Genomic DNA, 13,927 nt, shown 5'->3' on the forward strand with positions numbered 1-13,927 from the left:
TGAGTGAAGTCTTTTTTATCTATAGCTTATATACTTGGAAGTGGCTTCTTTCACAGATGTGGAGCCAGAGCTCATGTCTAGGAGCTATCTATGGCTGTGGACTTCTCTTCTCTCTCTGTTCTTCTCTGACCTCCCTTTCTCCTTGCTGTTTTGAGCCTAGAGGTGACAACCTCTGCTTATTCCAATCAGTCTCCTGTTCGTCACTTCTAATTTATATGAATGGTCTCAATTACCTCTACTGTCTTCAATTACGCTACACCGAATAAGTCAACTAATGATTCTCCTTTTGTGGCATCAAAAAGTAGCATTGGCTACTTCATATAACAAGAACGTATTTTTTTTAAAAAAAAGTCATTTAAAAACTATTCTTTGAGCCTGGTATGGTGGCACATGCCTTTAATCCTAGAACTTGGTAGGCAGAGGCAGGTGGATCTCTGTGAGTTTGAGGCCAGCCTGGTCTGTAGAGTAAGTTCCAGGACAGCCAGGAGAAATCCTGTCTTAAAAAAACAAAAAAAACAAAAAACACAACCTGTTTTTTACTTATAAGCAAAGAATTGAGAAGCAGGGAAAGTCTGCCTAAAATTACCCATCCCTTCTTCTCTCTTAGCAAGAATCCCATAGCTATCCCTCCTAAAACAAAACAGAGTAAATTAGATCTCACTCAAGTGCCATTCCACACAGCCATTATTTTTTCCTACAAGGATGTACAGACTATATTCTAGGAATCAGAGCCGCTAATTTCCTGCAGGTCACACTCAAGTCCTACAACAAATTCTGTTAAGAACTCATTTTCCCCTTGTGTTGGAGAAGGTCCCCTCCCCCCATTTTATAACAGGGAATACAAGCCTCCAATTAACATGCTAAACTACAGGAAAAGGGCAGCCTTACCTCCAACTTTGGAATTGTATGCAACTCCAACCCCACACTTGTGATTATTTGCTTGCATGGCAATTTCTCCTGCACATCTAGTTCCATGTCTAAAGAATAAAGGAGTAAAACTTATAAAAACAGAAATAAAGATAACAACTGTGTTTTTCACATGAATTCATGGTATTAGATGTACTAACTTTTTTTTTTCAGCTTTCTTCCTCCCTATTGAAGTTAAACAGAATTTGTCAAGATGAATAATATAGATAGTGGGAGCAAAACATGTGACTTCAAATTCTGGCTCCTGCCACTAACCAATAGTGTGGTCTTGGGCCAGTAACATCCTCAAAAGATTGCCATGAAAACTACATGAGTTGTTTGTGAAGAACACTTAGAACATATATTAATAACCCAGCCAGTATAGCTGCTGACACTATTGTGAGTGAACCAACACCCGGGGACAGTGTCACCAACACACCTTCTGTTCCTTAAATACTGGCAGTGAAATGGCTCCTTACTTTCTATTCTAGGAATAGCTTTGCATTTACTATTCATGATGAAATAGTTGCTCACTTTTATTTTAGGAATGGGCTTCCATTAAGAAGTCTTCAATCAACCCTAGTAAAGTGTGATAGACTAGGGTCCCCCTTGTTAGCCCTTCTCTGTGCCTCTGACCATGCATAATACTATGATACCCAATGATTTTGTTATCAAGAGGAGCATGCAATTTTCTGGGGACACTACTAACTAACTGAGAAATGAGACATTCTTGTAACCTGGTTGAGACATGAACAAGACTGGTTTTTCAATCAGCCAAAAAGAGTAATTGGTGATTCAGAATATTTGGTGGAATATACCAAACCCTAGAGCATACTGACTTCTACCACTGAGGTATCAATTCTGAAATTCTGGAGAAAATAATAGTGCTTTCATCTGCAGCCAGACTCAGGAAGGCCCATGACTGACGAGAATGCCAAGGTTAATCCATTTCCGGGGTTTATTCTACTGCAGAAACAGCTGGCTATCGTACAAAGCTGCTAATAATTTACAGGAGGCACTGACGGAGATGCTGACATAGAGAGAAGGGTTACCTTTTAATAGCAACCCTAACCAGCTACTTCTAGAAAGTACTGCACTAGCTGTAGAAATTCATCCTAGCACAGGATATAAAGTTCCTGAAGTTTCAGAGTCAACAAAGACAGTTCTGCTTATTATTTTCTCTGAAGTTCCAAAGATGATTCCCTGGTTTCTTTTGACTAAATGATATTCCTGCTCCCTCATGCTAATAGTGGACAGGAATGCTAGGTCAGAGAAATGTCAGTTTCTTTATAATGGGGCTTACCTGTTATTACAAATGTCTGCTTTAGGATTTTTTGTTGTTGTTTGTTTGCTGTTTGTTTTTCTTTTGTTTTGTTTATAAGCTAGTATGATCCCATTTTATTAAGTAGGCTCTCCATGATTCCTTGAGATTCTCTCAATAATAGTTACCTTCCCCAGCCAGCTTTCAAGCACAGAAGCTGATTTGGGGGAAGAAAATACTGTCCTTCCTTGTAAACCTTCAGCATGAAGTAGTAGGTAAATCAGATGCGTCTTGCTGCCATTCAGAATCCTACAGAGAATGAAGCTAAATGGAGAAGCAGCACTAACAGTGGCTGGTGTTGTGGGAACACATTATGCAACCTGCAGTGTCTTGCAACTTCTGAAGCTAGATCATCCACTAGTGATTTTTAAATTCCCATTTTATCTTTGAGTTAGCATTATCTCACAGGCAGCTGAAGCTGTCCTGAAACTTTCTATAGAATGTGTACAAATCAGAACACATAAAACATACCTACAATAGCCTATGTTGGATCCCTTGCATAGTGACTCAACAAGATGAAATCTATGCCTGTCACTGAAGGTTTTACTTGATGTCATAAGATGTCTAGTTGAGGGGATTCTCTCCCCCATTATATGGTGACTCCATTTAAATTTCTCTCCTATAGTATGTACTTAAGGAAGCTTCTACAGTATAGGTTTCCATAACATCCCTTTGGAAAACCATATGGAAAGCCATTCTGACTGGGGTAAGATGAAATATTAAAGTAGTTTAACTGGTATTTTCCTGATGGCTAAAGATATTGAACATTTTTTGAGTGTTACTCAGTCATTTGTGTTGGTTGCTTTCCACAGCATGATGGCAAGGCCCTGTAATGGATGAAGACACCACTTACTTATGTCATCAAACACAGAGAAATCAAGCTGATGCACAGCTAGTAAATTCACCCCTCTACTGACTAGTATTCATAGTGTTGACAAGTACTCTGCACATTACTGGAGGAGAAAAGTACTCATCAATATCATCCAGTTATAAAGCCTGTGACCTACAACAGCAATCCGCCTATACTATGTACTGGTGCAATATTGGCACCCATCCACTGCAAGAAGCTTCTCAATGTGGGTTGAGTAATGCACTTAATATGAGTATAGCAATATGTCATTAGAAGTCATTTTATTGTCATGCTGCTTTAGTACTGGGTTTTCTCCTAGGCCCATAACCTATCTAGTCTTAGGCTCTCAGCCACTTTAGCAATGTCAGTTATGGGTTCCATCTCATAGAATAGGTCTTAAATCTAATCAAAATGTGGTTGGTTACCCAAACAAACAACTTCTACTAACTTAGAACAATGGTAATAACTGGCATTTTAAAAAATTGATTACAAATTTTTCAAAAGGTAATGACTATTGTTTTGCTTATAACATCCTTGTGACACTAATATTTGACTGGAAACATAATCGGTAATTGGTGTTGAAATACTGAATACACATCCATGCCAGCTTAACAGTAAGAGTTACCTGAAATTTTATGATTTATTGTTTGGTGACTCCTCTTTTGATTGGCAGAGGGCATTCATATGTGGCTCTATGTGGTTCCTTATGTAGTAATTATGAAGATCAGTGATAGGGATAGTTCAGAGGAATAATGCTCATGGAATTGGAAACCAACACGTCTCCAATTGCTATACAGGGCTACTTACTTTCTAAACTTAAGGAATATTATGTCTGGCAATGTGCTAGAAAGTAACTTTTTTTCTTATTGTAGCTTCTGATTAATGATAGGGATACTATCTTTCTGGGTGATAGTCAAGAGTGCTCTGAGAAATATTCTCATGTTATTTTCAAATTCTGAGTTGGCTGAGAAAATAAAAATATGTTTCTCCTTCTGCTCCTATCAAATGATGCCATTCTAATGCAGTCTATTTCAGTTGCTATGTGAGAAACTTTGACCACTATCATTGTCCTTATCATTAAAATCATTTCAGTAAACAATTATTTACATCTTTATATAGTAATGTCCATGCCATAAATATGCATATATACATATTTTCATAGTCTCCATAATAATAGTTATTCAAAATATTCATTTTCCAAAGATGTTGAGATCTAAATGCAAAAAAAAAAAAAAAAAAAAAAAACCCTCACTTTGTTGACTCAACTGTAAGTGGAAGAGCTAAGATTTCATCTAAACCTGTCTTTAAGCCTGCTGTTAACTGCTGTACTGATGGCATGTAACTCCACACCATGTGGAAGGCCCATGGTAGGCAATACTTTGAAAATCCACGGTTTTCAGGATAAGCATAAACAACACTATGTGGGACTTTGAAACTCACTATAGGGTAACATATCTACCTCTTGGGGCAAAAAGAAGGGTTACTAGATTTTGGATGTGGAATATTCCCCCAAAGGCCCATGTGTCAAGGGCTTGGTCTCTGTCTTGGTCCTATTGGTAGGTATTGGAACAAATAAGAGGTAAATTTTATGTAATTAGGGACATATCCTAAAACGTTGATTGAGAGATATTGGTCTCTTCCTCTCTGTTTGCTTCCTGCTGCTGTGAGGTAAGAAGCTTATTCCACCACAGTGATATACTATCTCACCACAGGTCCAAAGAGCAGCAGAGACAACTGACTGTGGACGGAATCCTCTAAAACTGTAAGTCAAGATAAACCTTTTTCTCTTTTCAAGTTGATTTAATTTTATTTATTACAGTAACACATATATGACTCATATAAGGTCTGGGTTCTTCTCATGACCAGAGAAATGGCAGAGTATCATCACCAAACTTATCACCCATATTGTATCATACAGCCAGACCCCAAGCTCTATATAGGATGGAAGTATACTGCCTTCTCTCACTAAGTCTCCCCAGACTCACCATTTGGACACAGGCAGATTGCTCTTAGTCTAAACCAGGGTGCAGTGAAAGTTATTTTACACTATTCTAATAAGGTAATGCCTGTTCTCAAGTATTTATTGCTCATTTTCTCAGGAACTTTCAGAAATACAGACAGCAGGTTCTTTATCACACATTTAAGGTGATAAAAGAAAAAAATCAGAGGCATTGAGAAGCAAATGATTTCCCTAAGATTACTACAATTCCTTGCTAGTAAATGCAAAGCTACAACTTCCAGCTAGGCTAACAACACATGGCAGTGTTCCAAAAAGAACTTGTATTCCTGTTGTTTCTGACTTCCTGACTGAGAAATATGTCTAAAAGCTTGTCCATGAGCGCTGTTGTCATTCTTAAGTTATTCCCACTTTCCTTCCGGGAGACATCACTAGCTTTCCACTGTATTGTTACTGGAATGTTCTAGACTTGTGGTTAGCTCCTTTACTCAAACCCCTTCCCTTTTCTTCAAGAAATAAACAGACACTTGGACGTTGAGATTAAGTCTATATGGCACAGTCTCTCTTTTTGGTGTGTGCTGTCTTTCTGGAGGTGGGACTGTCAGGGGTAGTCCTGGCTCAGTAGCCTAAAAACAGACTTTGTGTACATTTATAGGATTCTCATTCAATCTTGAGTGGTCTGGAGGAGGCCTTTCCCTCAGATAGTAGGTGCTGATGGAGTTGGTAGTGCATGTCTGGAATCTCTACCTGAAGAGGAGGTATGGGAGTGGAAGTCAGGTGCAAATACATGTGGATGGTACTCAGCTCAGAGGTGAGGAGAGTTACTAGTGTGGGTCAAGTGCCCCTTCTTGGAGACTGAGTGGTCCTTAGGGAGTGGGGATGGGTGTGGTTTGCTACCCAAATCTGGTGTCTGCCTAGAGAAGGGACCAGGTACCTAAGTATAAGCAATGAGGATGAGTAGAGCTGGTTGGAATGAGTGGATGTGGGGGGGAGTTAAGTCTCCTAGACAATAATGGGGCAAACAAGAGCTCTCACTAGAAGTAAGGTTGAGGTGGAAAGGGATACCATGTGAGTTGGTGTTCCTTACATGAAGGAAGTGTACCAGAAGGGTCACAAGAAGGCAGACAGGACATGTGTTCCTTAGGCAGGTCAAAGAAAAAAATAACTTTAAATTAAAATTACTACCCAAGGCAGACAGGCCCCAGAGGAAAGAGAACCATTTCATATTTCATATAGAATGCTTCACACACCAAGAGCTGTCAAGACAATGCCTATCCTCACAGCAACAAGCCCCAATTTTGACTCCAATTTTATCTTTTAGTGAAAGTCTTTTCTATGTGGAGAAAATGTAAAGTTGGAATATCTCGTTGAAGCCTATAAAAAATATCAGTATGAAAAAAGGTGAATGCTCACATGGACATAGATAATTTGAAACTATAGGTCTCTAGAGTAAAGTTTCTCTAGAGTTAGGAGAGGACTGACAGTTTTTGGCTTCTGAATCATTCTTTGGCATCTAGCTTTAGAAAGACTGACTAGTTCTTGGCTTCCCTTATACTGTGAGACTCCAAAGAGAAGCTCTTAGCCTAAGAGTCAAGGCTCTGCCCTTTTTTTTACCCTTGAAGGTTCCTAAACTGCTTCAACATCTTAGTTACTGAGCCAGACATAGGAAGCAGATCTCAGCTGAGCTCCTTTTATCTGCTGTCTGACCATGACCTTCTGGTAGAACTAGTTTAGAAAGCATGATTGTTACCACCATGGAAAGTTGTTGGGTGTTGGTACTTATCTGTATATATTTCTTTATGCTTCTTTTTCATGATTAATATCAAGCATGAAGGGGAAAGGGAAGCATACAGTTTACATTGATTACATTCCTAACATTCTTCCTAAATCTGCAAATATTCAGTTACACTTGAGGGACTAATTTCATGATATAAGAATGGCAATTTTATAATATAACAAATTTAACTAAATATGCTTCTATTAACTAAAAGGAATATGAAAACAGGTTTTTGTTTCTACTTTAAAAAACAATGAAACATGTTATGGAGAGTGTGTAGTAACATTTACTAAGACTTGAAAATCGACCAAATTTATAACATAAGTCTCTCAAAGAAGATAAAAGCATTGTGCATAACTTTATTCTTCCAAAACGTAGATATACTCACTTGTTCTCATTTGTGGGATCATATCGGGGAAATGGATCATGATCATTATCATTAAAATCATAGCTAGCCTCTGGATCCTAAAGAGACAATGAAAATAGCAACATAGTGTCATAAAAGGCAGCACTTCTGGAACCTTTTCCATCCTGGCAGACAGCTCCAAAGAGTGAATTTTAGAGCTTCTAGCCTGACTGAGCATGTATTATACCCGCAAGCCAGCAGCAGTGATGAGCGAGGCACCCAACACTCAGTGACTGTACCAAACTCATATTCCACAGATGCTTAGAAAGCTGTAAAAGGCCAGCATTCCATAGGTTAAGCTGTCTCATTTTTCAGAAACAGACAGTGAGGCCAAGAGATGTTGAGTGACTTATTAAGGCCACAAGCTAATTACTGATGTGGCAACATGCATCCTTTCATAACCAAGATGCAAAGAGATGGTTGTGGGGTAGATTGATTTCTATGGTGCTTTCCCTCAACCTTCCTAGGCACAGTAAGAAGTAATGAAACTTAATTACTGAAAATTGACTTGAAACTCAAGCAAGCTTAACTTGCATGCTTTCTTTTCCAGTCTTACTGCTGCATTTAGACATCTCCAACTTGAATACTCTGTCTATTACTATTACTAATATTACTATTACTATTTCTCTATCTTTTAAAAATTCTTGATTTCTACTCAGGGCTATTTTTTAAATCTCTTCCCTACATTCCCTGTCCTAGCTTTGAATTATGGCTGGGGAGTTTTAGATGAGTGGAAAGTAAAAGAAAATGATAAAGGATAATTTGATAGATGAAATATTCAGCATCTTGTTCTAAAGGCAATAGATCCATAATTGGAGTCCATGGTCTAATAGGAACTTCATTGACAATTATTTGTCTTTCCACTTCTAGTAAACTCTTCCCTTCTTAGCTTTGCATTTTTACTGTGGTACTCACCTTGATTTTGCATAGTGGGAATTGCATTCATGTAAGAAGGAATACTGACCCAGAAGGCATTTGAGAAAATCACCAATAAAATTATATCAGGCAGCTAGCTTGATCCTAAAGCTTTACTGCTCTACATGCAGAGTGGCTTGTGGTCTGAAGGATTTTAACAATTCCATTAGTGTGAGTACCCCTCATCCCACTTCCAAACACAGGTTGTTAGAAGTCGTCTTTGATTTCAATGGATTCTTCTTATGCCTCTTGGTTCAGGCTGGTATCAGGGCCCCGAGACTGACACCCAGGCAACCCACCTCTCTTCAAGGAAAGAAAAGCCCTGCATGTCTGCAGAGATGGCTCCCCAAGTGACAAACACAGGATAGCTCAGACTCACATAATTAGCAGATATGTCTGTGTGGTTCCACTCCAAACCATCATCCAGCACAGTAATAACAACTCCTTTGCCTGTAATGCCCTTTTGCCAAACTGGTATCACATGAAGATCCAACTTGGGCAGAGCTGCAGTCATCCTGGTATCTTGCTAGTGAAGAAAAAACAAAGAAACATTGGTGAAATTATGATTTTCTTGCTTAATCAGGAACTTAAGGCCATTTTTTTCTTTTTCCTTGGGTAACAAAGAGAAGGCAATTAGGTAAAATGAAAACACAAAGTTGAGAGTACAAGCCAAATAACCCATTTATGTTACTCTTCTAGTTTTCCTAATGAAAAAAAATCACAAGAGCTGAATTATCTTTGGCCTCTTAACTACACATATTCTTCTCCCAGTTATATTAACAAGCTCAAGCTTTCCTCATGCTGAGGCTTTATTTGGTTGGTATGTGTTTTTATCTTGCCAAAGTTCTGAGCCTTCCTTGCCACACTGAGTTCTCATCATGTATGGTTATGGTAGAAATGTTCTCCTAAGAGAAAAATAAGCACCTGGAAATCCTAAGGAGACTGTAGCCTCACTATAAATTGCTATTTAATAGCCCTTTTCTGTTTATATGTTATTTAAGGAATACTTTATTTCCTTTTTGGGTAATTTTCCTGATATTTACAGTGTGTATGACTGTATAGAAGAGCTGGGAAACGAGGTAACACAGATATAAACACGTTTCTGAGCATATGAAAACTGTAGTAAAAGAGTAGCAGGTACCTGGTGATAGGGTCAGCAAGCAATATGTAAGTAACCACAATGAAAAGCCATGAATGAGCTATCCCCTTGTTGATGCTCCCTATTAAAATGTAGTAAGGGGGAAGGTTCACCAGGTGATTGTGAGGCTGAATCACAAGAATTGGAAATACATAACCTTTTCAATGGCCCACAGTAGAGAAGAAGGCCTCTAAGTGAGTTGTAAGAGTAGTTATAGTGTATAGTCATTAAGAATTTGGCCTCTCAAGATTTCCAGTGGATGGACTGGTACACCAACCCAGCCACATAACCTTTGACCTACAATTTTTCTTGCCTACAAGATATACTTGGATACAGGTGGCCCAGAAATTGTGGGAGTGCCAACCAATGACTGTTCCAGCCTGAGGTCCATGCTGTGAGAGTGAGCCCACCCCTGACACTCCCTGGAGTGCCAGGACCTAGAGCCTGGACAGCCCACAGACCTAGAATAGAACCAAAGATGACTGGCAAAAAAAAAAGGTCAATGTAATGATTCCTAATGATACTCCGCTATACTCAGACTGGTGCCTAGCTCAGTTGTCAACAGAGAGGCTTCATTCAGCAATGGGTGGAAACAGGTGCAAAAACCCACAGCCAAACATTAGGCAGAGCTCAGGGAATCTTGCAAGAGGTGAGATAGAAAGGATTGTAGGAGCCACAAAAAAAAAAAAAAATCTACAGAATCAACTAACCTGGGCTCATAGGAACTCACAGAGACTAAATAGACAACCAGGGACCTCCCGAGACCTTCTTGGTCTTCTTGTGGGGCTCCTAACAATGGGAGCAGGGGCTATATCAGACTCTTTTGCTGGCGTTTGGGACCCTGTTCCTCATACTGGGTTGCCTTGTGCAGCCTTAATATGAGGGGAGGTGCTTAGTCTTACTGCAACTTGATATGCCATGTTTTGTTAAAATCCATGGGAGGCCTGCTCTTTTCTGAATAAAAACAGATGAGGATTGGATGGGGGGCTGGTTACAGAGAAGAGGAGGGGGATGAGACTGGGAGGAGAAGAGGGAGGAGAAACTGTGGTAGGGATGTAATATATGAGAGAATTTTTTTAAAAAGGAATATGGTCTGTGGGACCATAAATGTAAATTTATTTACATCTAAATTCATGGCCCTGTTTCTTCATCAGTGAAATGGTTATAATTAGTAATTCTATCTTAAGCTAGTTCTGAGATAAAATGAGTTACTAATATCAAACACTTAGAATAGAACTTAGATTGACCTTAAAATAGTCAATATACAACAGGTGTTGGTGGACATGTCTTCTACTGGAATCAGAAGTATTGCTTAATTTTAAAGAATGGCAAGAAGAACTAATGGCCTTCCCTATGTAATACAGGAACAAAAACTTCAGTCTAAGATTGGGAAAATTATCTTTTATGCTATTTCCAGCAACAAATTTCCTCTATTAGCAGCCTGTCTCTCTATTATAGAGGCTTGACATCACAACAAAGAGAACACCTTCAAGCCAAGCAGCAGCATGTCCATACACCAATAAAGGCTTGGTAAGCATCTTACAGAAACAATAATTTATAAGGCTAGTTATTTGTAAATAAACTTTTCTAGCATTCGTTCCTTTTGCCTCACTCAGCGATTCTTGTCTGAAGTACATTTAAGAACTGTCAGTTTGGACTGCATATTGTGTTGTCTACGGTCTATGCGTGACTTAGAGGATTCTAGAGAGTAAATTCCACCACAGTGATCTTATCATTCTTTCCTGCCAGGACTTGATTCTTCTGCATTTACACCATTTACACTTAAGAAGTGTCTACAAAGACAAGAAGCATCAACAGATGGATTTCTTTTAGACACTTAGCAAAACAAAAGGTTCATGTCAGGAAAGTTCTATCAATCCTGCATTCTAAAGGCATTGTCTTCTCCCAAATTCTGTATTAAATTCTTGGTTATCATCTTGACTACATTTGAAATCAATCAAACCCCAAATGGCTGGGCACACCTGTGACTGGCTTTTTCTTAATTAAGTCATTTGAAGTGGGAAGACCCACTTCTAATCCAGATCTTTGGAGGTGGGAAGATCCACCTTTAATCCAGATCACACCTTCTGCTTTCACCCTATATAAAGGACATGGAAGAATGGAAGAAGGAAGCTGGCTTTCTCTTTGCCTGCTTGCTCTTGCTAGCAAGTCCATTTCTTCCCTGGCATTAAAGATTCCAGCACATACAGAAGACCAGATGAGACATCTAACATTGTGGACTGAACAGCTACTAGATTCTTGGACCTTCTGTTGCTAGACAACCATTTTTGGACAATCTGGACCACAGCCCATAAGTATTATGATACTCTGCTATACTCATAGACTGGTGCCTAGCTCAGTTGTAGGAGCCACAAAAAAAATCCACAGAATCAACTAACCTGGGCTCATAGGAACTCACAGAGACTGAATAGACTCTAATATATCTAATAAATTCTAATAAATTCCTTTCTATATATCTATATATAGACATATATATAGAGAGAGACATATAGATAGATGATAAATAGATTTATTCTGTAAGTTTTTTCCTTTAGAAACCTCAACTAATACACATAAAACATATACAGACAGATCTACCATGTAGATGATGTAGCAGTTTAAGAACCTAGATCCTACACAGTCCTTTCAGTACTTACCAAGTACCACTGCTGATTCCACATTGGATCATTGAAGAGGTTCAATGCTGAGTCTTTTTTAACTGAACGTTTGCTTCTCTCTTTTTGATACTGTTGTTCAGCCCATATCACCTACAAATATTTTTATAGTAAGAAATCAAAATCAAGCTTCCACCTGGGTATAATCATCTTCGCTCTACCTCCAAGACGCTCTCACCAAAACTTACATAGCTCAGTGATGCTTTTGCCTGACCACAGCTCAAACTCCCAGCCCAGAGAGAAGAAAAGATTGCTCACTGAGGAGGCAAGGGTTCCTGCATTACAGTAAGGAGTATTCTTAGGGGGAGGAGAAGCAGTAAGTAAAGGACTGAGTCCTTCAGATTATTTGCACTGTGTTTACAGTGGGACTAGAAGTGCAGGCTGCTGCCATCAGAAATCAGGCCACAATATACATTTCCACACTGAAGTTCCAGGGCCCTGAGACTGAAAATTTGCCCATTTTCACAGAAAAAGTCAACATCCATGGGTCCTCAGGGACTCTTGTTATAACACTCTTGCTGCTTCATCTTTAAAGGTAAAGATTGCCAAGTGTTTGCAAGAGTGGTGCTATGTGTGCAAATCTGAAACTTTGGCTCCTTTGTGTTTCTAGCTCCTGCCTAGGAGTATGTAATATGAAAAATCTATTCAAGACCTGAGGTGATCAATGAGCATTACTGGCCAGGCACACCTGTCATTAATTCAGCCTCATGCATTATGCAAACAGATCTGAGAGTATAAAAATTACCTGGCTCACATCTCTAGCATAATCTTATTATACTTGAGGCCCTGAGAGAATGCAGGGCTGTCTTGTAGGTATATCATTATGAGATTATACTATATACTTGTTTTGATGGGAAACACGACTATTTTTTGTTCCAAACACAGCTTTTTTGTTGTGTATGTAGTAACATTTCACTGTGAGGAAGGATATGTTTAAAATGGGAATTTCCATGGGTGAAATCCAAAAATAAAAACTGAAAAATAATTTCCAGCTGAAGGCTAAAGACATCCACTAGGAATGCCTTGAATTTTCAATTAGAAAGTATATTGCAAGCCTATTAGAAACACTGGGAGGAACTGGAAAGCCAGCAATTAGTCACTATAATTTATTTTAAAGTGCTTGTATTTTCAAATTCAATCATTTTGGCTTAAAATACCCCACTACTTAGAATGCACTGCCTGTCATCAAGCTTGGTCTTTCGAAGCTGGGTGCTAGGAGATACATGGAAATCTCTGTGGGAGGGGACCACTTAAAATTGAGAGTTTCATCAGTCTGTAAAAACAGGCATCATGATACATTTCATGGGGTTTATTTGAAAGAATATTTCCCCAATTAAAGAAGAGCAGCCAAGTGAAAACCAAGAGTAATTTTTAAGACTAGCGTATGAGAAGAACCACTTTGCCATCTGATCAGATAAACAACTAGTTGTAGCAAACCATGCTATAATTAATGTCATAAACTAGAATTGCATTTTAATCTCTAGAAGAGCAGACTAAATGGAATAGAGAATATTGGCAGTGCCTTCTTACTATGTGTATAATAGGTATCATGCACTTTACTGTAAATAACACTTCGGATCTTCGAAGATACTAAATACCATCTTGTCCACTGCAATCTCCTATGACTTCAGGGTATTTCCTAAGCTAAAATTATCCTGAGGTTAATTTTTCATAGGATTAATTCCTTTTTAATGAACTTTCATTAATGAGTAATTATTAACCTTTTGTTATCAGAATTGGGATTTCCTTAAAAATTATTGCGATAGTTGAAGAGGAGAATTAAACCATCTGTTCATTTGCATCAGCTACACTAAGTAAGAATAGTTGTCCAGTTTCTTCCATGAAGATGGGAAGGGATTTCAATTTGACTTCCTCATACATTAATGTTGGAGAAAGAGAAGGAATTCTTTTTCCTGCCTTGTCCAAGGACTAAGCCTAGTCAGGTAACCGGAAGTTGGTCTGTTTTTTAGAACCCACATACA

At 38.7% G+C, this 13,927-nt stretch overlaps 1 protein-coding gene across 1 annotated transcript in view; it reads right to left on the reverse strand.

The window, feature by feature from the left end:
* Pcsk1 (proprotein convertase subtilisin/kexin type 1) overlaps positions 1–13,927 on the reverse strand; it is a 44,704-nt gene that overhangs the window by 26,114 nt on the left and 4,663 nt on the right. The window contains exons 3-6 of the mRNA XM_028893997.2: positions 11,928–12,038; positions 8,512–8,658; positions 7,200–7,276; positions 889–977 (exon numbers count right to left, since the gene is read on the reverse strand). Of these exons, the coding sequence (XP_028749830.1) occupies positions 889–977; positions 7,200–7,276; positions 8,512–8,658; positions 11,928–12,038 (424 nt within the window). The remainder of the gene's footprint in view (positions 1–888; positions 978–7,199; positions 7,277–8,511; positions 8,659–11,927; positions 12,039–13,927) is intronic.

This window comes from Peromyscus leucopus, chromosome 15 (assembly GCF_004664715.2).
Source record: "Peromyscus leucopus breed LL Stock chromosome 15, UCI_PerLeu_2.1, whole genome shotgun sequence".
Lineage (NCBI taxonomy): Eukaryota > Metazoa > Chordata > Mammalia > Rodentia > Cricetidae > Peromyscus > Peromyscus leucopus.